This window comes from Uranotaenia lowii, chromosome 1 (assembly GCF_029784155.1).
Source record: "Uranotaenia lowii strain MFRU-FL chromosome 1, ASM2978415v1, whole genome shotgun sequence".
Classification (NCBI taxonomy): domain Eukaryota; kingdom Metazoa; phylum Arthropoda; class Insecta; order Diptera; family Culicidae; genus Uranotaenia; species Uranotaenia lowii.
Window position 1 is genome coordinate 152,286,758 of NC_073691.1, and position 25,514 is coordinate 152,312,271.

Sequence of the window (25,514 nt, forward strand, 5' to 3'; positions counted from 1 at the left end):
TCACCCGTAGTAAAATGCATAAGAAGATCCAATAGCTTTTATCAAATTTAAACCATTTCTAGAGTTTGTTTAGATTAGGTCGTATGAACCAATATAAACAAAACTGAGTTATTGGCTGCAAACGATTGATAAACATGCGTGCTGTATTTGATTAAAACTTGGTTTCATTTGATCAATGAAATACTTTTTCAAAATGATTTGAATTCAAGACGTATAATAACTTTTTTATTTTTGAGTGCAAATAGGTTTTTGCGACTTTTTGCATCGCCGTTTTTTGCCGTGCATGCAAAAGGACACAAGATAACAATTCGTCGAGTTGGCTTTTACGTCGTTTATGCATTGTCGCGAAAAGTGCATGGCAATTGATGGAAATTAATGGTGAAATACAAAAAATCGAACCAAACTGCCAGTAGGAGTGATTTCAGTCGTGTCTTATCGGAAAGGATGGCTTAATTTATAGTTGGATGAGCATACAAAACTTTACTTTTGACTGTGCAAAAAGACAGTATTCGGTTTCTATTCCAGATACAACCAAAGCAAATTGAATCAATGGATAACTTACGCATTCTTCGAATGGTCATCGGTGTCCCAGGAAAGGGCCTGCAATTTATCCTCAAGCAGACGATTCTATCAAGCAACAATTTTGGATGTCGTTGGGCGGAAACTTTCGTGCCTTAATGAATTGGATTATGGTTTCTAATGCTCCTCCAATCAACTTAGAGTTACCTAGCAAAGTATTAGGCAAATGGAATCTGTTTTGGGGATGGAAATTGTCGATTGGCAAAATGTCGTTGGTGCCCAACCAGAATTACAAAAGGACGTAAGTACAACTTTACATGTAAGCACTGAACTGACACTCTTTTCGAGTACATCTGAATGTTCTACTGCGATTTTAACTTTGACTTTTAAATTTCCAAACGAATTTGAGCAGTATTCACAAAACGAGATTTAAAATGCGATTCAAAAACTTCAACAGGGATTTTCTCAAAACGAGTCAAGTGGTTCATACGACCTAATCAAAACAAACTCTAGATTTAAATAATATCGATTCTGAAAAGGATGATTATTCGTTCGTAAATTAATCATTGTTCATTTTCAAAGCTCAATCCAAAATACTGGTAAGTAGTTTATTTTGATCTGCAATGCAATGTAATAATGTGATTATTTTTATTCCAGAATGAATAAATGCGGAAATAGCAGGATTTATTTTATTTAATTTCGCTCGATAAAATTTTTTCTCCAGCTCAAGAAGAAGACGATCTATGTGAGGGGAAAACTTTATTCGCAGCTTCGTGTGGGTCAATCAAAACATCCAGCTTGATGATGAGAGGACTTTTTTGTCGTCCCAATACGGCAGGATGTACATATTTTGTCGGTAAGTTTAAATAGTTTAATTATTTTGAAGGAAAAGTAATAGTGTTAAAATACATTCCAGAAAAAAGTCCATTAACCATATTTTATGGATACCACCACACGGCAATGAGCAATACAACACAGGAAGAAACACCAGGTGTATTGTAAGTACGGAGAACATCCAAAAGTGCATGATATGGAGGATGCGGTATATAAATTAATTAAAAGAACTATATTTAAGGAAAGTAAGTAAAATAAAGCAAAACAATTTTTTAGCAAAATAAACATTAGTAAGTTTCATTGGATCCCACGATACCGTTTCATTTCATCTGTGAAAATATTAAATCATATCAACTTTCCACACTACTGCATTCATCGGAATTTCCAATGAAATCAATCCTTCAACCATTTCAATAGAATAAATTCTTTCTAGTACTGATAAAAAGTATTGGATTTTCTAGTAGTGCAAAAGCATCGGAATTTCCGATATTCTTTATAGTCCGATTTCGTTCAGTGCAGACTGATTTTGTTATTTGTTTTTAGTTCAATTAAAATTCAAACACTATTATTTTGATCAAACTTTTCTAATTTTTGAAAGTAAATCCTAAAGCTTAATGACGCCTTAGTCAGCTGTTGTTGTAAAATCAACAACTTATCGTGCTATCATTTAGCTTTTTATTGATGCTTTACTTTGGTATTGGGTATTGGTTTGTCATCGAATTTCAGTATATTGATACTTTACTGAAACCTAATTTTTGCATCGGGAAAAATTTGGCATCGATAGCTCCTTTTGGCTACTGTTTGCTTTAGATTTAGACATAAGGGGTGGTATGAAGAAAACTTAGTAATTGCTTTTGCTAAACTGAATCGAGCAGTCGAGCAGTCGCTTAAAGCAATTGCTTCGGTTGTTATGAATAAAGTTTTTTTGACAGCTGTTTTCTCAGTCAGGAGCTTTTACTTTTAGAACAAGCTAGATTGGTATGAAAAAAGCTCAAATCTGAAGCAATTGCTCGACAAATCTCATAGCAATTGCTTTATTTTCTAAGCATGCTCGGTAGCAGACTTTTCCAATAAAAAAATCTTCAATAACGTCATGAACTTATCAAATTAGCAATATTTCACTTCAAAACAATTCAAAAAGGTATTTTCAACATGGATAAAGAAAAGTCGAAGTGATAACCCAACTTTTTTCATATTCCTGTCGTTATAAAATCCGTATAAAATCATTCGTCTAGGATGACAAAAAACAAATCAATTAGGAAATATTTCAAATTAAAAAAAATCCGGCTATAGTGGAAGAAGTCCCAATTGGCTCAAAGTAAGAAATAAATTGTAATAATTTAAAACATTATACACATCTCTCATTTTTATATAATTTTTTATAATCCTAAGATTTAAAAAAAAATCTAAATTAAAATGCGCGCCTATTGCCTATTTTTTGCTGCTGGTTGGATAGCTCTATTATTCGTAAAAGCTACCAAAGCAATTGCTAAACCTTATTCATACCACTAAAGGTCTGCTTGGGAAAAGAATCTACAAAGTATAGGTAAACGTAGTTGGACATTGGTTTTACTGTATATGAAAATGTGTTCAAATATCGTAGGATGAAATTGACTCATAAAATAAGGCAGCGCGGACTGAGTTTCGTTTTGTCGATATAGACAATAGGTTGCGAAATATGTTCGTAACGTTTTTCCTAATTATTGAATAAATCGAGAACGAATCGAGCAATTGGAACACAATTTAGCATGGAGAGGTATTTGGTTGCATGAACCGCTCCTTTCTTCAAGTAAAAAGAAACATTAGGTGATGTTGAACTAAAACACATTTTGATTTTGGCGCATGTGTGCCAAGCCAAAATCGAGAAGAGTCTGCACATGTTTGAAGTAAAAGATGAATGGGCTGAAAGATAAAAAAATAAGAATAAAACGTTTTAAAGTCTAGAATCAAATGTCTAGTGTTCAAAAGTTAAATGTTGAAAATCAAGAGTTCAAGATTCAGATACCAAAACATAACAACTCTACATTTAAAGGTAAAAATGTACAATGTACAAGAATGCATTTAAAAAAAATCAACTAATATCTTTTATTTCCCACAAATTAGGGATTATTACCGCTTGAACAGCTGCTTCACTAGTTTTTCTGGTACATATTTTTAACGTTCTCCAGCAGTTCGGGCGGCATTTGTTGGGAAACGAGTGATAATTTGAACTGAAGTAGCACCACCAGATAGATGGCGATCGTTGCAATGCTCTGCAAAAAAGTAGCGAATATATGAGAGCAAGTCAAACAAATTTTAAGGGGGGCGTAGGGTCTAACGTGTATAAAAAACACCATTTTCACGATTTCTTTCTAGAGCTATCGTTCAAACAAATGTATTCAAATTTTTTGCATTATACAAAGCATTGTTAAAAGAACATTTAGTATTTTTTTCGTAGAAAAATATTGAAAAATGAGCCGGTGAAGGAGCATTTTCGAGTATGCCTTTTAGAAAACAGGATTTGCGGTGGACACTGTATCTCAGCACAGAATCATCCGAAGTCAAAAAATCAGAGCAAAATATTTTTAATAGATGTTTTTCTGGACTCCAACGTTTTTATTTAACTTAAAAATATTTTTATGAAATTTTTGTGGCTGTTTGAAGTAAAAACTACGATTTTTCACTTAAAAATCCGCCATTTTTCACCTCTAAAATCTCCCCAAAGTAAAAAAAATCAAAAAAGAAAAACGTTGGGGTCTGGTATTTTATATGTAGAAAATATGTTCCAAATTTGAAAAGAATCGGATAAGTAGTTTTCAAATGACGATGTCCACGGACTTTAAAAATGTGCTTTCGAGAAAAACGCGTTTGAAGTTTCTGCTCTTGCTTTCTTGCAGTATTAGATAGGAGGAGATAAAGGCCTATAACTTCTACAGTTTTGCTTCAATTGACTTGAAAATTTGACACAACATTCTTGAAATGTTTTATAATAAAAAAATAAAAAAAATCGATTTTTTGAAAGTGTTAGACCCTACCCCCCCCCCTTAATATAAACATATTCCACTGTTACTAACCGCAGTGAGAAGTTCCCGATTAACTTCGGCGTATCCTTTCAAACTCACGATGGCCGGATTCATCTTGATCGCCAAGATAAAAATGTCGATTTCCTTCTGGGTGGGCTGATCCACTTTCAGCAGGTTGATCCCGAGAAGCGTATCCTGGACACCTTGGGCGACCTGCAAGGTTGCGTTGTGAGAGCAATCGCAAAAGATAAACAGCAAGGTAGAGCAGTAGATCGTATCGACGATCAGTCCTACTTCCTTGAACGAAAATCCAAACCCATGGTCGATGACTTCCGAAAGGGCCCCGTAGATGGCGATAGTAATGTTGAGAAACATGAAAAGACAGTACGAAGAGTAGGTCCTAGCGTAGGCGTTTCCCAGTGATTGCAGGAGTTCGCTAAGGTTGAGCCAGAGGAAGCGGTACTGGGATATCATGGCGGCTGTGCACTCGATGGCTACATCTCTGCGGAATCGCTCCGACAAACTGGACGAGGCTACTCGAATTCCTCGACTGTTGATGTACCATAAGGCACTGTTCATGTTCAGCGTAGTTATGATGTGATAGTAAGCCGTAGTGTGCCATAGGGTGAAGCCTTCCAGCAAAAAACTCAGGGAAAGCAGAAAAACAATGGCGCAAACCAAGCATCCGACGGAGAAAATTACGATCAGGATTTTCAAATGAGGAAACTGTAGATTTGTTCCGGTTACCCGGTAGTAGCGAACTTGGAATGCGCCCCACATACTTTTGTAGACAGCCACGTGCTTTGCTACTCCCCATCCGACGAAAGGCGTCCAAAAGTGGGGGACCAGAAAAATCAAGAACAACACTCCATAGATGTATTCATCAAACTTTTTGGTTTGCTGTAAGATCTGCACGCGTTCGTAACCAATCACTAGCACAATCATAGTGCTGAACGTGTAGAAACAGTACGCGTAAATCGAAGCCCAAGACTTCCAATCGAAGGTAATTTTCCCGGGGGAGCTGCGAAGAATCGGCATGACTGCTAGGGCTCGGAATAGGACCAGCAGCAGTTTGTGATCCCGGTAGAATTGATCATGTATTTCACAGGTATCTCCGTCCGCAGAATTAAGTTGAGCCCGTATGGCGCGTTCCTTAGCCCGATGAACTAGCTCCGGATTCATAGTTCCTCCAATCATTCGCTCATCTCGGCTTGTATCCCAAACTGTACCCATGTCCTCGCGGAGCAACGCATAACTCAGCGAATCATCGAAGTCACTGTCCCTGATCACCATCGTGCACTTTTGAAGATTGTGTTATTGTTTCTTGCGCTTTGCGCAACTTCCTATGAGGCAACTGAACCCCTATTGAGACGAAACTACGCTTTATACCGCTACCGGTTAGCGTTAAACTTTTTACAGTCTTTGAATATTTGATAGAGCTTCATGAAACTTAAACTTTGTTTGAATCTGCTTTGAAAATTTCATGCAGATGATGAAACGAAGCATGAAAAGTTCTTTTTTTGCAAATGAAATGCCCGTGTGGGCATTATCCCGTCGTTCAAACACAATCATCCGGCTGATTTCCGATTGGTTCTTTAGACACCGTCTGTAGAGATATTGAAAGATTTTATTTTGCGATTGGCATGATGGCATATGTAGTAGTTTGGGGTCCCTCAAATGCAGCGAGGTAGCAGTACACAATTAGGGGTTTTAGTACGTATACATTGTAAATTTATTAAAAATCTTTATCACATAGAACATTCTCGTTTTAACATGATACTATATGAACGCGACACAAATTAGTCACTGGACATTGATAATTGGACAATTGGAGAACTTCAGTTCCAATAGCCAAACTGACGCAACCAACCCAATCCGGCCTCGGTTCCGGCCCGAGGCTTGTACTCGCAGCCCACCCAGCCGGTATATCCGGCAGAGGCCAGCGTTGGCAGCACGTATCGATAGTCCAGCTCCCCGGGACTGTCCGGTTCAGTGCGGCAGGGAACCTGAGCCAGCTGGACATGTCCCAGATCGGATGCGAACTCCCTAATGCCCTTGGTAATGTCACCTCGGATGTGCTGCGCATGATAAATGTCGAACATCAACTTCAGCTGGGGGCTGTTAACTTCCCGGATAACTCCAATTGCTGGGAACGATTGTCAACTCAAAATGGTTTCTTTAATTTTAAGCTTTTCTCGAGATACCTTTTTCGTAACTGGACAGGTAGTACCCGGGAACGGCATACTTGTTGATGGGTTCAATCACTCCGAGGATGTTGTTTTTTTCAAGAATTCGTGCTGCTGCCTTCAAGTTGCTTATGTACGTGGAGTCATGCTGATCTGATAGGGGTTCCTTCAACTTTCCAGCCATTATGTGAATTCTAAAAAAAAATGAAACAAAATTATAAATCAGAATTCATTTAAACAGTACACATACATATGTCAATCTGAAGATAACATTCGTATTCACAATGCTTTCGGAGTCTGAATTTTTGAGCTCACTTGTGAATTCGAATTTCTCAATTTGAATTCTAAATCTGAATCTGAGATATATATTTTGGTTTGTACCCATCAAGAATCTGAATATTTAATGTAAATCCCGAAAGTGAATCCTGAATCTGAACTCGAATTCTTGTTTCGAAACCCGAATCCTGATTGTAAATCCTCGATAAAAAAATCTGAACGCTTAAACTCTGGATTGGAAATCTTAATCTGAACTATGAATCTAATTCTCAATCTAAAACCACATTTCTGAACACCGTACCTTAACTTTGCATCTACACTAAAGTCTGTTTCACATAGAATCTGGTCGCATCTTTTCATTTACTGCAGCGCCCCTAGTTGTCACATCGAATATATTGACAGTGTTTTGATCCGGATGGTTTGTTTACTTAGTGGTGAAAATTTCATCAAGATTGAAGCAGTCAATCAAAAGTTATCGACGATGGAACGGGAAAGGCGAGAGAAAATTCTGCACACTCATGTAGAGAAACCGACGTGGTCAGGGGTGGTAAAGATCATGAAATTCCTGAAATATCCAAAATCGACTGTAAATTCGGTGCTGCAACGTTACCGGGAGACCCTTACGGTGGATCGAGCAAAACAAACCAGGCGTAAAAGTGGAACATATGACCGGAAGCTGAGAGCAAAGGTAATTCGAACAGTTCACAATAATCCTGGAATCTCCTTGCCTGATTTGGTGAAAAAGTTCAAGACGAACCACAGTACAGCTTGACGAATTTGTTTGCAAGAAGGCTTGAGGTAGTATCATGCAAGCAAACACCCCAACAGGACGCTGAAACAAAATCTGGTTGCCGAAACCAGGGCAAGGAAGTTGTACGAGAAAGTGTTGACCAAGTACAACGGATGCATTTTGATGGACGACGAAACTTACGTCAAAATGGATTTTGGACAAATACCCGGTAACAAATTTTACCTTGCGAAGCGTAAAGGGAATGTTGCGGGTAGATTTAAGTTTGTTTTCGCAGATAAATTTGCTCGTAAGTTGATGATTTGGCAAGGGATCTGTAGTTGTGGGAAGAAGACTAAGATTTTCATCACTGGGGACACAATGAATGAAAATGTTTACAAAGAAGAATGTCTCCAGAAGAGGGTTTTGCCTTTCATTCGGTCCCACAAAGGTCCGGTGAAGTTGTGGCCGGACCTGGCAAGCTGCCACTACAGCCGGGATGTCGTTAAGTGGTATAAGGAGAACAAGATCGATTTTATTGAAAAAAGTATTAATTCACCAAACTGTCCGGATTTTCGTCCCATTGAGAAATATTGAGCAATAGTTAAGGGCAAACTGAAGAAATGTGGCAGAACCATGAAAAAACCCGCTCAAATGGAAAAGTGGTGAAACAAGATGGCGAATGAGGTTACCAGCAGTACTGTGCAGAAATTAATGGGTGGTATCACAAAAAAAGTTCGAAAATTCGTCCGAAAAGCTGATGAATGATTCTAATGTATTTTTTTCCTTAAAGTGCAATAAAAACCCTACAAAATGACATTTTTACTTTTGTTGTACGTTATTTCTTTGCGGAGAAATGATCAATTTTATCCGAACAGATTCTATGTGAAACAGACTTTACATTATATACGAAATTTGTTGATCCAAATTCTGAGTTGGCATTTGACATTGGCAATCGAAATTCAGGATCAAAAAACTTGAATTCAAAAATTGAACATGATTTGAATTTCGATAATGATGGATGGTAAGGGAGAATGAGGATACTTGATTCCTGGGGATACTTGATTCCTTAGCTATATCTCGAAACTCGAAAGTTTTACAAAAATCCAATGTTCTAGAAAAATGCTTTAAATGGATCAAATCAACTATGCTCTAAGCTAAACAAACTTAACAAATTTATTTTATGAGTTATTGCACTTTGTTACAAAAATTTCATAAAATGTTTCTTGAAGATCTTTTTTCATCCATTTAAAATGTTTCTCACATGAAAAAAATTGAAACAAAAATATTCATCTAAATATGTCAGTCGTTAGAGTATACTATGAACTGTTCATTGGGGGTTCAATTGATCCCAGAGTTTTAAAAGGTATATTTTTCTTATGAATAGATCGTTATCATTGCTAAATACGGAATTACTAAATTTGATATAAAAACTTACATTTTTCTTATAATAGCTTCGTAAAAAGGACTAAAAAAATTGATTTTGTCTAAAAATCAGAATATAGAGCCTTTAAGTATGCAATGAAGAAACAATTTTAGAATACTCTTTTTCTGGCACTTGAAAATTGTGAAATGAGAATTTATATGAATCAAAACAGTCATTTCAACTTTCGATATTGTTTAAATTTTTTCTAGGGTTAGGACCCCTGAATAAAATATCAAGTCTCCTTCAATCAGGGATCAAGTCTCCCTAAACTTTAAAAATACCACTAGTTTTTATGTCCCACCAGAATGCTTCTAATTCATCAACGGAATCAAGTATCTTTCTAATTTTTGGAGCAAAGAAACTTGAAATTACACGCTGTCAGAAAATACAAATGACAATGAGGTGCTAATTTTTTTCCAAAAAGATATGATGGATACAAGATAAAGGGATCGAGTATCTCCATTCTCCCCTATAATACTATAGAGGTTTACTGACTATGTATTCGGCGCCAAATACTACACAGTAAACAAAAATTACCGAGTTCGGTAATTTTTTACCGAAATCCTAACATGTGGAAATCGTTAAACTGTTCGGTAATTTTTTCGATAAAAAATAAACGAACATCGGTAAATCCATTCTTCATTTACCGATGTTCGTTTATTTTTTACCGAAAAAATTACCGAACAGTTTAACGATTTACACATGTTAGGATTTCGGTAAAAAAATTACCGAACTCGGTAATTTTCGTTTACTGTGTACATTAAACCGAATATTCGGTTCACCGAATAGTTCAACTGAGTACTCAGTCGAATAGACCAAATTTATTTTTTAAATTTATGCAATTAAAGACTTGTCAAATGTTCAAAATCATGTTAGTTAAGCTATATATCTCGCGTGAGCTTTCATTACGTCGTATGAAACATCTAAAGAATTCACAGAAAACTGCAGCAAAAGTTATCAAAACCACTTTAAAATTTGTATTTTACATATAGAAGATGTTGTCTAGGCTACAAATATTCTGGATGGAAGTAAGTTGCGATTAGTTTGTCAGTTTTTGCATTTTTTCGTAATGAAACTCATTGTTTTCATTTTGTTTCATACGACGTAATGAGAGCTCACGCGAGATAAAAAGCAATTTTTGTGGGTTTGTTTGTCCTCTATAGGCTCAGACGTTTGAAGAGCAAGAGAGCTAAAATTTGGCATGGATGCTCATTAGGACCAGGAATGATGAAAAATGTTTTCAGATTTTCGGATGACCTCTTCTGAAGGGGGTCCATACAAGTCCATATTTTTCGTCAAATTTGATGAAAATTTGTACATGGGGGTTTTGAGAGATGGGCGATCGATTTCAGGTGTTGAATTTTCGGTCAGGGGCTGGCAAAAGGGTTCGTCGATATTCACTTTTAATATTTTTGTGTTATTGACGTTATTATAAATCGGATTGAGATAAAAATTCATACATAGGAGTTATTAAGGACGAACAATCGATTCCAATTATCCAAATTTGAATCAGGGGTCGGCTGAATGGGTGAAGGGAAAATTTGCACACGGAAGCTTTGATTTCTGTCAATCGATTTCTGATTTCAATATTTGTATTAAACGACAAAAAACAAGATCATCAAAAATTGGTTTTTTGGCACGGTCAATTGATTCCTGATTTCAAATTTAGTAGCAGACGACAGAAAAACTGATTCCAAGTGCTGCTCATCGAAAAAGATAAGTATTCTGCACCATGCTGCGTCAAAAAAAAAGATCGTTGCATCGGCCGGGAATCGAACCCGGGCCGCCCGCGTGGCAGGCGAGCATTCTACCACTGAACCACCGATGCTTAATGAAAATTGGTCGCCAAATACCTATGAAAAATATAGAAACCATCGTTCAAAATTCCGTCAACGAATGATCAGCTGTTTCATCCGTTTCATGATGAATACAGTTCACGAGTGTTGTGCAAATAATCTGTTCTGCGTATATCAAGCTAAAACTAGCGCTGGGTAAACATATTTCTTATCACTGTTGTTTACTTGCATTTCTCGAACACTTATATTGAACCAATACATACTTTTTGCAGTTCAAAGCCTTCGCACATTCTATGGTTCTTTCTAGATTCTTTATGAAGTTAGCTTCCTGTTCCGGAAACGCAGCACACCCAAACTGTCCATCCGGTACATCTCCTGTGGAGCGGAAGGAAATGTTTGATTAAAGTCTCTTTTAAGCCATTAATATCTCTCGATTGGGAAACCGACCAAGGTCGATGTTGAGCAGAACCTGTTCCAGTCCGGTTTCCTGCTGGACACGCACCAAGTCTGTCACGGAAACGTTCTTAGGTGGATAAGGTCCCTCGACACCACCGAATCCGGCCGCCTTGGCCAATCGGTATCGTTCAACAAAATCCGCCGATTCCGTGAACAGAAAGTTCAAATTGGCCGCAAACTTGAGAGGTGACATTGTCGAGCTGCTCAGAAGACGAAGACAACTACCGATCCCGGCCGCCACCGTGTTAATTTTTTTCTTCAATTTCGGTTATCTCCGGCGGGGTCAAGATTTTAATTAAGCGGACCTTTTTTCGACAGATCCTGTCAGCGCTGCTGCCGAGGCGTGAAACGTGAACTAACAAGCCTGGGGTTGATAAGGTTGACGAGTTAATTGTTTCTTCGATTAGGAAGCACTACAGAACAGTCGACCAGTTTCGAACGAGGACTTTAAAGAACAACTGAATGACCAGGTTAGCATTGCAATGAGGAAACCACTTGAGCTCATTCGTGTGAGTGTAGTGTGTTGTTTATGAATGGATTTTTATCTCACCTTACCCACCTTCTCCCAATCAAATCGAAGTCATTGAAGAGTTCATGGGATCATCCGTTCATTCTTCGATATCTTCGATAGTAGTAGTGATATCGTTTGCACAATCTCTCGAGTTCATCCAACCGGTAAAGTTTGAGCTTTTACTCTATTTTTAGAACTCGTCTTGTTGGATTTCTCTGTTTCTCGAAATCCAACAGGAACTAAAACGGTAGCTAAACGAAAAGGCATGATTCTTTTTGGACTTGAAGCGTGTGGGTTTCCAAATTTTCTCATAGAGTATTTCCTGAGACAGATGGTGGTAGGGTAGCATATCGTTTTTGTTTTGAAAAATGTAAACACCTACTGGTCGCCATTTTGAACTTGGGAGATTAGCACTGTTAAATTATTTCTTCAAAAGATATATTTTTTTCAAATTAACATTACATAACATCAAAATTACCTTCAAATTATGTCATGTCTACATTTTTTTAATTCTAGCTAGTTTAAAAAATTAAGAATTTTGCATAACCATTTCTATTCCACCGCCAATTTGGTATGGTTGCTATCCGGCCATTGAACATGCGTAGTGTTGTTGTTATTTTTACCCTACCATCAGATGCCGAAAATTGTAAACATGAGAAATCAGCTGTTCGGTTGACAAGTCGGGAAATGCCTTATTGAATATCCAGCGCTTATCCATTTTCATCACTTTGAAACTTCGAAAATTTGTTTAAAAATGATGTACAACCAAATAAGAAATTATAGAAAATTTATTGCATTTATTTGAATTCAATCTCCAGCAATCACTGGCCTAAAGTGCTGTTGTATTGTTTATCTATCGATTTTTGAGGAAATTTTCAATTATATCTCAAGCTTAATTTGTGGCTCTGGAAAATCGAACTGGAAGTTGAATGTGGTTGAGTTAACCATTTGACGTTGAGCTACTAAAGTGCAGCTCAACTCCCTATCTGATTTCGTATTCCGGATTTGAATTCAAAATCTGAATTGGAATTCGATTTTTTCTATTTCATTGTATGGGTTTAAAAAGAAGCTATGGTTCACCGGGAATCATCGACAGATGTGACAACGAAAACAAACCGCTGAGTCTGGAGAGTTGCCACAACAATAAAACTGCATGGATTTTGTAAGGTTTATTGCATATAAACCTTACAAAATCCATGCAATAGGGGGAACTACGGGTTTTTACACAAGTCAGACAGCACTGCAGAACACTAAAATCACAAATTAATCAATTTGGTCAACACAAAATAAACATTTCAGTCCCTGATGACGATTCTTTATGGATGGAAATTTAAGTTACAGTCGTTAAACAACATCGGAAATCTGAATTCTGAATATTAAAACTGATTCTGAATCTGAATTTTGAATCTGGATTCTGAATCTGAATTCTGAATCTGAATTCTGAATCTGAATTCTGAATCTGAATTCTGAATCTGAATTCTGAATCTGAATTCTGAATCTGAATTCTGAATCTGAATTCTGAATCTGAATTCTGAATCTGAATTCTGAATCTGAATTCTGAATCTGAACTCTGAATCTGAATTCTGAATCTGATTTCTGAATCTGAATTCTGAATCTGAATTCTGAATCTGAATTCTGAATCTGAATTCTGAATCTGAATTCTGAATCTGAATTCTGAATCTGAATTCTGAATCTGAATTCTGAATCTGAATTCTGAATCTGAATTCTGAATCTGAATTCTGAATCTGAATTCTGAATCTGAATTCTGAATCTGAATTCTGAATCTGAATTCTGAATCTGAATTCTGAATCTGAATTCTGAATCTGAATTCTGAATCTTATATCTGAATCTAATATCTGAATCTAATATCTGAATCTTATATCTGAATCTAATATCTGAATCTGATTTCTGAATCGTTATTCTAAATTACATTATTTCATCACAATCCATGTAACATATTGGTAAGTTCTAATAGAACATAAATTAACTGTTTTATCTACTTAGGTTAGTTCCAATCCAAAACATAAAAAAACAATGTTAGGCGCCATTAAGGTCAACACAGCAAAAAGAATTGGCTCCAGAGAGGATCGAACTCACGACCTTCGCGTTATTAGCACGACGCTCTAACCAACTGAGCTATGGAGCCATGTGTGTGTGCGTGAGCAATTACATTTGCACAAAAGTTTTCTTTTTCTACGGATTCTTGGGTTCGTGTATTGCATGTTGAACTACCAGGCGAACAGGATTCCTTGTAGAAGTTAGGTTGAAATTTTCCAAACCACTCTCTAGTCTAGCTTAGCAAGGCAAGTGGAAGTTAAGGAATCTAGCCTGGCCTCCAGTATATACAAAACAGATATAAAGTAAAGTGATTTGATTTTAAATTCGTTTATTTGGAAGGGTGCCATGCTGTGTAAAATAAAATTAAGCTTTGGACAACTGAACGATAAATTAATTTAGTGGCGCTTTGACGTCTTCACTGCACAAGCCAATTGAAATGTGTAAAAGTTCTACGCCCCGAAATAATTGGTCTTAAATAATTTATATTTATTTTCAAATGCCCAGCCCAATCAGCAGACAAATGTATGTATTTGAAAAACTTGAAAAATCTGAACACCTTAAGAGCACTATTTAAGGGAATATAGATTTCGCTTTTGGGGGGTTTGGGTCCCTTTGGTACTTTTTCTTGAGGCTTTGCGGAGTTTGGAAAACCCGTGGATTCTACGGTTCCATGTAGTGTTCTTACTGGCATGTATTATGCCAAATGCTGTTGTGGAACTTCAGGACCGATCAGAATGATTCCATTTAATTTTCATATAAACTGGGTGGAAACATTTAGGCTTTTTCCGTTTTTTTTTTAATTTAAATCAAGGCATCCAACATCAAACATCCAAAAATAACCTCAGCCCAAATCAGTTCATGCAGTAGGTACATACAGCTTGTGCCACCAAGCGCAAAGATGGTGGAAGAAAAAAAATAACACCCTATAGAAATGGTTGTGCTTGTAGACCGCCAACTTTCAACTGGGAGCTTGGCACCTCCTGTAACGTGGCTACTCACGGGTTGGGTTACTGGGCTGATCTGAGGTCGGGAACCACTGTTGTGCCGGCTGAGGCCATGTTGACGAGACGTCCACACTAAGCTGACCGTCAATATGGGCCCATTGGGGGAGCCCGATGGGTTCAGGTTGGCTAAAGAGAGATGCACCGAGCGAGGGGTGAAAACCAGCAGCTAAAAGTCTCCGCGGTAAGCAGTAGTGGGACCGCGTCTCGGAGTGGACTTCCGGTACCAGCCTAACCAATAATGTCAAACCGTAACCTTTTTTGTTCCGGTGTTTTCAGGAGTATTTTTTTACATTTGTTTAGCTAATATTTCTATAGTTTTTTTTATTAAGTCGTATGAGCCACCAATTTAATTATTTTTTTATTCCAATCCAAATACTGTAATGAGTCTTTTAAAACCAAATAATATCCAAATCTATCATCGGAATAACTTGGAGATTATCCAAGAATCATCCGGAAAACTTGCCGTTTTTTACCGGTGAAAATAACCTGGTTTAATTTAAGGTAGTGTCCGAAACAATTAGATACAAGCACGACAACAAGCATCGGAGCATAAAAGAGGAGTAACGTTTCAATTCTTTGACCGATTCCCCGATTCCCAAGGGTGTGCTCTACAGAATTTCCGTTTTCTGCAAAACGCAAGGCAATTGTAGTCCTGAGCAATTTCCTCTCACCTCTTTAGCAGCTGGGAATCTGTGCTGCGAAGGACTGTCCATCAAGTATATGTATATTTCCATTTCACTTTGAGTTGCTGACTTCCTGTGACTTTTATTTGAAGCTGTTTTGTTTTGTTGGCTACCTCTGTGATTGAAACAAAAAATTGGAAATTAAATTTTGTCTACTCATAAAAGTTTCGCATTTTCAACTTACCTCCGTACACATTGAAGAAGTTAATATTATTGGATAGCTTAAACTACTCTCACTAACAATTTCCGTTTGAATTTGTGAATTTTTAAAGACTTGCTCAAGCATTTTTTGAAAAAAAGCAATAGATCGCAAAACCAACTTGCCGAACTGTTATTTTCCGCCCTATGTTTTGCACGATAATTCAATGCACTGAAATTACATAGTCACAAAAACTCATTCACTCGAAAATGAGAAAGTCATTATGCGTCCTAAATTCAAATCATTTTGTAAATGTTATTTTTTGACAAAATTTTACCGAGTTTTTGCCTAACGTAAAATCAATCGTTTGCAGCCGATAACTCAATTCTCGCGTGGCTTTCTTTACGTCGTGTGAAAGGAAATGCAAAAAAAAACAGTTTGAACTGTCGCAACTTCCTTCCATTTAGAATATATGTAGCCTGGAAAACATATAACAGTTTTCTGTAAATTCTTAAGATGTTTCACGACGTAGTGAAAGCTCATGCGAGAATTTTGTTTATATTTGTTCACACGACCTAATCAAGCTAACTCTAGATTTCTTCTTAAGAAGAAAGCCCACATGATTGTTAATGTTTATATAATTTAAGAAGAGAAATTACCGTGAATTTGTTTTATGAAATTAATTTCATAATGTTTATATATTTCTCTCGAAAAATCATACAAATTTTGCTTGTAAGATTTTAGCAGGCTTGTTGAAACTGTTTTAGAATCGTTATTTTTTCCCCCTTCTCATACTTACGTTACTCACTCTAGTGTAAATGTCACTTCCATCTGTACCGTTGAGCCGTCAACACGTACGCCGGAGCATCGTATCGTTGCTGTGTACCTGCAGGAACATTTTACATTATTTATTTTTTCCTTACCTGTATTTCAATCAGCACTTTTCAGTGCTAAAATAATTTTCATTTTCTTTTATTCATATTTTCTCTTTTCTTTCCAGCATGGGGAAGTCATCGGCTGGCTCAAGGGCCGGTAGGAAACGGATTGCCAAACCTAATTCAGGTCCATCGCCCAAAAAAGTTGAAATTTCCTATTCATTCGATGTCCTTCATAACATCGGTGATGAGGAAATATTCATATTTAATTCTGATAAGAGTAATAAGAAACCTTCTTCTTCTTATACTCTTAAAAACGAAAAGATTCCACCAATAACGGTCACGATTCCTAACTTCAATGCCTTTCGAAAAGAAATCGTCACTTCCGTCAAGGATGTGAAGATTTCTTTTCAGATCGGTCGAAGGGGAACTGCTCGTATATTGGCGGAATCTTTTAATGATTTTCAAAAAATTTTAACTTATTTGAATAATAAAAAACACCAATTTTTTACGTACGACACTAGAAGTGATCGTCCTTTTAAAGTTGTACTTCGGGGTCTCACCGGCGATCAGACACCGGATGAGATCACAACTGAATTAAATTCTTTGTTAGGTTTTTCTCCAATTCAAGTAATTCAAATGAGGAAAAGAACCAACACCAATAATACCAGTAGTGTTGGTTTTGCTCCTGAACTTTATTTAATCCATTTTAAAAAGGATCAGGTTAATAATTTAAAAATTCTGGAAAAGGCTCGTCTTATGTTTCATTGTCGAGTAAAATTTGAACCTTTTCGTAAATCTACTACCAATTTTTTACAAAATATTACGCAATGTCGTCGTTGTCAAGCTTTTTGTCACGGCACTAAAAATTGTAGAATGAAGGCCAGATGCATGTTTTGCGGCTCATTCGATCATGAAAAATCTAAATGCCTTTTTGGTGGTGATAAGCCAAAAACAGAATTTTTTAAGTGTGCGAATTGCGCAGGTAATCATTCCTCGAATTCTCTAGACTGTCCCATCAGGGCAAAAATTATTGCTTCTAGGAAAAATCCCAAAGTTTCCAGAAAAGTTTCTTCTCCTCCTTCCTCTTTTTCGTCTTCACACGTCGGGCCGGCAAACAACCTGCCTGTTCGCATTCAGCCTCGGTCTACATTGGAATCACGGTTGGGTAATACCCGAAGTGATTTTAATGTTACCTGTGCTGAATCTGCGCCCCAGACTCGTTGTTTATCGTTCTCAGAGGTGGTTGAAAATGGGTTTCCCTCTTCAGGTTTAACTAATAAAAATGGGAAAAAACCAAGTCTCAACGTTCATGCGAAGGCTTGGGAAAATCCCCGAAATTCAAATACTTGTTCTTCTCCTTCATTTTCTGATCCTAACAATTTTGTTGATTTGGGTGAGATAACTGAGGAAAAATTAAAAATTTTGCATCAAAATTTAATGGAAATGATGCAACTTATGTTGAAAGCAAATTCAATGTTTGAAGCTTTTCAAACTTCTTTTAATTATGCTAACAAAATTATTATGACTTTACGATTCCCTCATGGATCCAAATAGATGTTTAAATATTATGAATTGGAACGCTAGATCTTTGCTGGCTAACCAAGATGAATTCTTTTTATTTTTGAAAACTCAAAACATACATATTGCTGCCATCACTGAAACTTTTTTAAAGCCAGACAATAACTTGAAAAGCAATGCTTTCTTTAAAATTTTACGGAATGATCGACTTGATCGACAAGGTGGGGGTGTAGCTATTGTCATCAATAGTCGTCTCAAATTTAGACTTCTTCCTTCTTTCAATACAAAAGTCTTAGAAACAATTGGTATTGAATTAGAAACTTCTATGGGGAAAATTATAATTGTTGCCGCATACTTGCCTTTTCAATGCAGCGGTGAACAGAAAAATTTTTTGAAGGGAGATTTACAAAAACTCACCAGGAATAAATCTAAATTTTTTATTATTGGTGACTTTAATGCAAAACACCGATCTTGGAATAATATTTCATCAAATACTAATGGGAATATTTTGTTTAATGATTGCTCTGCAGGTTATTATACTGTTGAATATCCTAATGGGCATACTTGTTTTTCTTCAATTAGAAATCCCTCCACAATTGATTTGGTTCTAACGGATTTAGGCGAGCATTGTAGTCAATTAGTTACTCATGCGGACCTCGATTCAGACCACCTTCCAGTAACATTTTCTTTATCCCAAAGTCCCATTGAAAACCCTTTAAAATCAACTTTTAATTTTCAAAAGGCTAACTGGGAGCGATATATGAATTTTATTGAACGTAATTTAGATGTAAACGTTCCACTGAATTCAATAGAAGATATTGATTTGGCTATAGAAAATTTGACAACTTCAATAGTCAATGCTAAAGCCGCTTCAATACCTAAAGTTAAACATAAATTTAATCAACCTTTAATTGATGATGATCTTCAGTTTTTGATACGACTGAAAAACATTCGTCGACGCCAATATCAACGTACTAGGGATCCTTATTTAAAATTTATTTATTGCGACCTTCAAAAAGAGATCAAACGTCGTTTAAATTTCATTCGTAATGAAAATTTTGCTAAAGCAGTAGAGGACATAAAACTCTACTCAAAGCCATTTTGGAAATTAACTAAAATTCTGAAAAAGCCCCAGAAGCCAATTCCTACTTTGAAAGATGGGGATAAACTTCTTTTAACTAATTCAGAAAAAGCTCAAAAATTAGCCCAACAATTTGAGTCTGCTCATGATTTTAATTTAAACGTTGTTAGTCCTATTGACGCTCAAATTTCCCTAGAATTTGATGACATTCTTTCAAAACAAAATGTGTTTGAAAGTTCTTGTGAGACAAATATTGATGAACTTAAATTGATTTTCAAAAAATTTAAAAATATGAAAGCTCCGGGGGAAGATGGGATTTTCTATATTCTTATTAAAAAGTTGCCTGAAAGCACTTTAAATTTTTTAGTTAAAATCTTCAACAAATGTTTTCACTTGGCTTATTTTCCCAATAAATGGAAAAATGCCAAAGTAACTCCAATTTTGAAACCTGGAAAAAGTGCTTCAGAGCCTTCAAGTTATCGACCAATTAGTTTGCTTCCTTCTTTAAGTAAACTATTTGAGAGAGTTATTTTGAATAGAATGATGATTCACATTAATCAGAATTCTATTTTCCCTGATGAACAATTTGGTTTTCGTCATGGACATTCTACTACACATCAACTTTTGAGTGTAACTAATATGATTAACGCTAGCAAATCTGAGGGTTATTCAACTGGTGTTGCTCTTCTTGATATTGAAAAAGCTTTTGACAGTGTTTGGCACAAAGGTTTAGTAGCTAAATTAGCTCGATTTGATTTTCCTGTATATCTCACCAAAATTATTCAAAATTATTTGACTAGCCGAACCTTACAAGTAAGCTATCAAAATTCATGCTCTGAAAGGACTCCCATTAGAGCTGGGGTCCCTCAGGGCAGTATACTTGGGCCAATTTTATACAATATTTTTACTTCTGATCTTCCTGATGTACCAGAAGGAAAAGGTAGAAGATTATTTGCTGATGATACTTTGCTTTCAGCCAAAGGTCGAAATTTACGGGTGGTACGCAGTAGATTGCAACAAAATTTAAATTCCTTTTTGAATTACTTGAAAATGTGGAAAATTTCTCCTAACGCTTCCAAAACTCAACTTATTTTATTTCCCCATAAGCCAAGAGCAAATTTTTTAAAACCTAATGAAAATCATTCCATAACTTTTAATGGGGTTTCATTAGAATGGTCTGATCACGTGAAGTACTTGGGACTCACACTTGATCGGAATCTTTCTTTTAAAAATCACATTGAAGATATTCAATCAAAATGTAATAAATACACTAAATCTCTTTATTCTCTCATCAACAGGAAATCCCGACTTTGCCTGAAGAATAAGATGCTTATTTACAAGCAAGTCTTCCGACCAGCGATAATGTATGCAGTTCCGATTTGGTCTAGCTGCTGCGCGACGAGGAAGAAAGCCATCCAGAGGATTCAGAACAAGGTTCTGAAAATGATTTTGCGGCTTCCACCTTGGCACAGCACCGAAGATCTTCATCGGATTGCAGGCATAGAATCGATCGGAGAGATGGCCAACAAAATCATCTCCAACTTCAGAGGCAAATCGATGCAGTCTTCCATCGCAGAGATTCGTTCTCTTTACAATTAAGTTAGTTTTTAGGATTTAGGATTAAGTTTATACATCTTTTTTTTTTTTGCTTAACAGGATATTCTCCTATAAATCAAATTATTTATTGCTAAAGCAAATTTAAATCAAATGAACAATGTTTAATATTAACTGTATCAAAGAGTTGAACTGATCATAATTGATCTGAACACTTTAATTTAACTTTAATAATGTAACTTAAATGTAATGATTAAAAGACTAATAAAGACATATTAAAAAAAAAAAAAAAAAAAAAAAAAAAAAAAAGTGTAAATGTACATAGTAGGAGCTACCATCTAAAGCCAAAAAGTAATGTTCCTACCTATGTAAGACCCTTGAAAAATCAACAGTTTTGTGGAAATAAGTTCAAGCCTTTTACAACAAGCGAGAAACACAATCTGTAGATATTTCTAATCGAAAATTGTTTCTAGGTCCTTCTGACGTCTTTTTGGATACTCATTTCTTTTTGTTAACATGTTTGATTTCATAAAAAAGTGAAAAGCTATTGAACAGCATCTGGTACATTTGTCTTGGATATGGAAATTTAAAAAAAAAATTAGTTAAACAGTTAACTACCTACATATATTTGGGTTGAAATGTGTTGTCCACATAAGGCGATGTTAACAAAAAATAAATGAACTCATTTGTATAATGAATAATTTATCAAGCTAAAAAAACAAACTTGTACATATGTTCATTCAGTTCATTTTATGTTCATGATGTTCACGCTATGTGATTCATTTGGGCAGGAAGCGGGCTGTGCTCATTCGTCATTTGGTTATTAAAGATGTTACACCTTCAATCAGAGAATGTCGAGAACGTTTGAAATTTTTCAAGAAGTCGTAGAATTTATTGTCGAATTGAATTGTGGCGCCGAATATACTAATCAAGAGATGCACGGTAGATAAAGGTAGGTTAGATCAGACAAAACGGACAAAAAAAAGGTTCCTGATTTATTAGTAAACATAAATTAATCTTATGAATAATGTTAAGTCCGAAGCTCAAATTGTGATTTTTTGTCACTTGCGTCAACATGGCTCCATAGCTCAGTTGGTTAGAGCGTCGTGCTAATAACGCGAAGGTCGTGAGTTCGATCCTCTCTGGAGCCATATACTTTTTTACCGTTTGATTGTCTTATTTTTCAACGCTTGTTTTCAATTCGAAGTTTTTTTTTACATAATTACATTCAATAAAATTAACTGTGTTAATATCTGTCCAGATCGCTTCTTTAAACTTAATAATGATAACCCTCTGTTAACACTAAGTGATTGTTTTATTCCGAGTTTCTCCGTGGTTTAAAATCCCTGAGAAGAAAGAATTTAAAAAACGAGTTTCTCTGTGCTTGTTAGCTGATGGTCTTCATTTAATTTAATTTACCAAAGGAGCTTAACTTGTTTTGTAAAATATACTTCACTAAGTTATATTCGTCGGACCTATCAAACTTTTCATTTTAAAATCTTGGGGGTCTAATGTACGGTTTTCCAACGGTTATTTCATGAATATTCAATACAGATCTTAGAAAGTCTGTTTCAGATTCTTTATGAAAGGAAAAGTTTAAGATACAAACCAGAGGGATCTAAGTAAGCATCGATCGTTCGAAGATGTATTTGACAGTCGTTCCCGAAAATGTTCTACATGAACATCATCATGAAGGTAATGAAAAAAAAATCTAAATCATAATTTGATGGAACGAGAACTTTTGTTGAGGTTCAGTGAAAATTTTGAAACATTAACTTAGAAGAACTGGAAAAGCTGAATGGTGGCAAAGATAGGATTACATGTAGAACAAGCCTCAAACTTTCGTGTAAGATCAATCCATTTTTGGTTTTTTTCAGGTTTTCAACTTTGCAAATTGAACAGTATTAATCTAAACCTGAATTCTATAGAATCGTTTGGCAAGAAACTCTACGCTTCATTCCTCTCTCATGTTCCTGTATCTTTTGTGTTTTACATTACATGGTTGGCCTGGTCGCAATAGTATCTGCAATGCAAGTTCTATGTATTAGATATCTACTATGTTGAAACGAAAAATGAAGAACGCAATTTTATCATTCTCCAGGATGCCTACAAGTTTTGGCCATGTTGGTGGGAGAAAAAGAAGTAGAAGAATAAGAAGAAGACGAAAAGGAAAAGATACAAAATTAAAGGACAAAATAATCGCTTCCAAAATTTTTGTTGCTTTTTTCGGCAGTAAAAACAACCAAAAAAAGTTATGATAGGTGTAAAAATTTATAAATTTGAAATTTGAAAACAAAGTTTGCAGCGCAGCGGTCTAGTTGTTCACTTTTCCGGTTATAATCAGCTGTATTCGATGTTCGATACCTTTATTTTTAGTTCCAGGGAAAAAAAACATAAAAACATTTTTTTAAATATATTTTTACCAAATCAGAATGGTTTAATCACACAAAAAATGTTAAAAACATTTCTTGTACGCATCGCGGATTCAAATAATCCATAGTTTCACGAGAAGATGCAAGCCCGGCTAGCTCAGTCGGTAGAGCATGAGACTCTTAATCTCAGGGTCGTGGGTTCGAGCCCCACGTTGGGCGAGTATCTTTTTTGGGACAATGCAGCCGAACAACGGTTTTTCGTGTCGTATGCTTAAAAAAATATAACCTTATATAAATTTTAATTTAGTATAAATTTCAGCATTTAATTCAATGTAAACTTTGAATATATTTTCCTGAAACCGAAGTAAGTTGCGTTTAATAAGAGATAGCTTTAAAAAACATTAGTGAAAGACCGTTAAACTTGAGCGGTGGAAGAACTTTTTTTTTTTTTTTTTTTCTTTTTGATAGGAGTTTAACCCGTTAAGGTCATTCTTCCTCGAAACGGTGGAAGAACGTTGAAACTTCAAGAACGACACTTTCCCAAATCATTTTACCAGAAGCGGTGAGAATTCGGAAGAAAGGTAGACAGGAAGCAGCTTCGGTGAGTTGTTGCTGTTCCATCGCGAATACTAATTAAGCTGCATCACTCAAACGGCTTTTTTTTTCTTCGGACTGGACGCACCTGATTGAAAAGCATTTGTTTTCTCAATTCAAAGCATAAATGTTGTTTAGAATCCGAATATATGCGAGGGAAAACAACGACAAAGGAAAGTTATTATAATGGCTTGAAACAAAACAATGACGACCCTAAGCCGGAAAAAGTTGTTGCTAACGTTTTAAATCGATGTTTCCCGATGGCATCTGAAAGCCACAGCTATTGTGGATGAAGTTTATTATTAAGTAACTTCGTGCTCGACCAAAATTAACTAGTTAAGCATTCCAAATGACCACCATGTCTTCAAGAGGCTTTTTGAAGTGTGAATATTGGCTTTAAGCGCACGCAGGAAGTAACTGCTGTTCATTAGTTATGTTCACTTCCGTTCGATGTTTGTTTTGATTCTTGGGTTTCATGGTGAAACCCATTTTTTTTCTGGGGATTCAACCGAAGATGTCGACTGTTTTTTTTTTTAAGTCTGGAAGATTTTGAAAAATGTCTGGAAAATTCTGGATGGCAGACCTTTTTTTTGGTGGTCAGATCAGATTGCAAAACACAGAAGTTTTATTTACATTTGGCTCTTAAATTAAAAGTCGTTAAAAATTGGCAAATTACTAATTGTTTTTACTATAGATATGACTGGCTCGCAAAAAGTATTAAATCAAAAGTTTAGTCGTTGATAAAAAAAAAAGGTTGCTCACTCCTGATCTAAGTCATGAACCCTGAGACCTGAGACACGAGACATGAGACCTGACACCTAAGACATGAAACATGAGACATTAAGCTTATGGTATGAGACCTGATACCTGAGACATGAGACATAACTATAAGCCATGACTTGAGACCTTAAACCTGAGATCTGCGACTTGGGATTTGAGACCTGAGACCCCTGAGATCTGAAGACTGGGACCTGGAATCTGAGACATGATGCCTGAGACATGGGACCTGAGACATGAGACTTGAGACATGAGACCTGGGACTTGACACCCGAGACCTGAAATATGAGATGTAAGACACTTTTCACGTCTCACTTCTCATTTTCTTTCCTCATGTCTCAAGTCTCAGAGCGCATGTCTCATGTCATGTCACAAGTGTTAGGTCTCAGGTCTCATGTCTCAGGTTTTAGCTCTCAAGTTGCAGGTCTCAAATTTAAGGTTCCATGTCTAAGGGCTCAGGTATCTCTTGTCTAATATCTCATATCTCATGTTTCAGGTTTCAAATCTCAGGTTTATGGTCTCAAGTCCCAGGACGTAGGTCTAAGATTTCATGACTAAGTATCTCAACTTACAAAAGATTTTTTTATAACACGGTTTTCGGCAATTAGCACGGTTTTTTACACGGTTTTCGGGAATAAGCATGGTTTTCGAATTTTAACACAGGTTTTTTACGTGGTTCGTATACCAGTGTAAAAAAGCTTTACTGTATTACAGGTAGATGTTCATTATATGATAATCATCATACATTCTATACACTATCATTGCCTAAGGCCATTGTAGTAGCTGTTTTACATTTTCGTAGCATTCTTCACTTTTAAACTGATCACTGATGTTACTAATTCGAATAATTTCCTGCCATTTTAACACACCCAAAAAATTAAATTTTGACTGTTTTGTAAAACAATTCAGGTTCAAACTCAAAAGTTTGGAAATGTCTGAAGAAAATTTCTGGAATCCTAAAAAAAATGTCTGGCGAAAGTCCAAAAAGTCTGGAAGATCCAGAAAAAATCTGAACTGTTGACATCACTACTTTCAACACTCGACTGACGATTGTACAGCCCTGTCCACTAAGAAAAAGTTCACTGGTGTTGGGAAAAAGTGGTAGAAATTTTGACACTTGTAG

The 25,514-nt window shown here is 36.1% G+C and overlaps 2 protein-coding genes and 4 non-coding genes across 7 annotated transcripts; 2 read left to right on the forward strand and 4 right to left on the reverse strand.

The window, feature by feature from the left end:
* Window positions 1-327: 327 nt before the first annotated feature.
* LOC129740539 (gustatory and odorant receptor 22-like) lies at window positions 328-5,927 on the reverse strand. 2 transcript variants are annotated; one of them, XM_055732250.1, is made up of 4 exons: window positions 4,650-5,927; window positions 4,407-4,568; window positions 3,467-3,605; window positions 328-3,255 (listed from the first exon to the last, which is right to left on the reverse strand). In XM_055732250.1, exons 1-3 carry the CDS (start codon window positions 5,646-5,648, stop codon window positions 3,486-3,488), a joined length of 1,281 nt encoding a protein of 426 aa, XP_055588225.1. In that variant the 5' UTR covers window positions 5,649-5,927; the 3' UTR covers window positions 328-3,255; window positions 3,467-3,485. The 2 variants fall into 2 exon arrangements, with proteins under 2 accessions (XP_055588225.1, XP_055588224.1); XM_055732249.1 differs by having other exon boundaries at window positions 4,407-5,927.
* Window positions 5,928-6,063: 136 nt separating this feature from the next.
* LOC129740547 (putative hydroxypyruvate isomerase) lies at window positions 6,064-11,699 on the reverse strand. Its single transcript, XM_055732258.1, has 4 exons — window positions 11,214-11,699; window positions 11,030-11,141; window positions 6,560-6,735; window positions 6,064-6,501 (listed from the first exon to the last, which is right to left on the reverse strand). The coding sequence occupies exons 1-4, from the start codon at window positions 11,413-11,415 to the stop codon at window positions 6,194-6,196; spliced, it is 798 nt and encodes a 265-aa protein (XP_055588233.1). The 5' UTR covers window positions 11,416-11,699; the 3' UTR covers window positions 6,064-6,193.
* Trnag-gcc (transfer RNA glycine (anticodon GCC)) lies at window positions 10,728-10,798 on the reverse strand. The gene has a single exon. It is a non-coding gene; the product is annotated as a tRNA-Gly (tRNA).
* Window positions 11,700-13,805: 2,106 nt separating the features above from the next.
* Trnai-aau (transfer RNA isoleucine (anticodon AAU)) lies at window positions 13,806-13,879 on the reverse strand. Its single transcript has one exon. It is a non-coding gene; the product is annotated as a tRNA-Ile (tRNA).
* Window positions 13,880-21,725: 7,846 nt separating this feature from the next.
* Trnai-aau (transfer RNA isoleucine (anticodon AAU)) lies at window positions 21,726-21,799 on the forward strand. Its single transcript has one exon. It is a non-coding gene; the product is annotated as a tRNA-Ile (tRNA).
* A 1,367-nt stretch (window positions 21,800-23,166) lies between these two features.
* Trnak-cuu (transfer RNA lysine (anticodon CUU)) lies at window positions 23,167-23,239 on the forward strand. The gene has a single exon. It is a non-coding gene; the product is annotated as a tRNA-Lys (tRNA).
* The last annotated feature ends 2,275 nt before the right edge of the window (window positions 23,240-25,514 follow it).

Excerpts from the sequence above, each read along its gene's own strand:
- LOC129740539 (XM_055732249.1), bottom strand. The coding sequence starts at position 5,648 with ATGGTGATCAGGGACAGTGACTTCGATGATTCGCTGAGTTATGCGTTG. Across the intron at positions 3,606-4,406 it reads ATCGGGAACTTCTCACTGCG|AGCATTGCAACGATCGCCAT; the intron begins GTTAGTAACAGT and ends ACTTTTTTGCAG.
- LOC129740547 (XM_055732258.1), bottom strand. The coding sequence starts at position 11,415 with ATGTCACCTCTCAAGTTTGCGGCCAATTTGAACTTTCTGTTCACGGAA. Across the intron at positions 6,736-11,029 it reads AAGGCTTTGAACTGCAAAAA|AATTCACATAATGGCTGGAA; the intron begins GTATGTATTGGT and ends ATTTTTTTTTAG. Across the intron at positions 6,502-6,559 it reads CCTGTCCAGTTACGAAAAAG|CAATTGGAGTTATCCGGGAA; the intron begins GTATCTCGAGAA and ends AATCGTTCCCAG.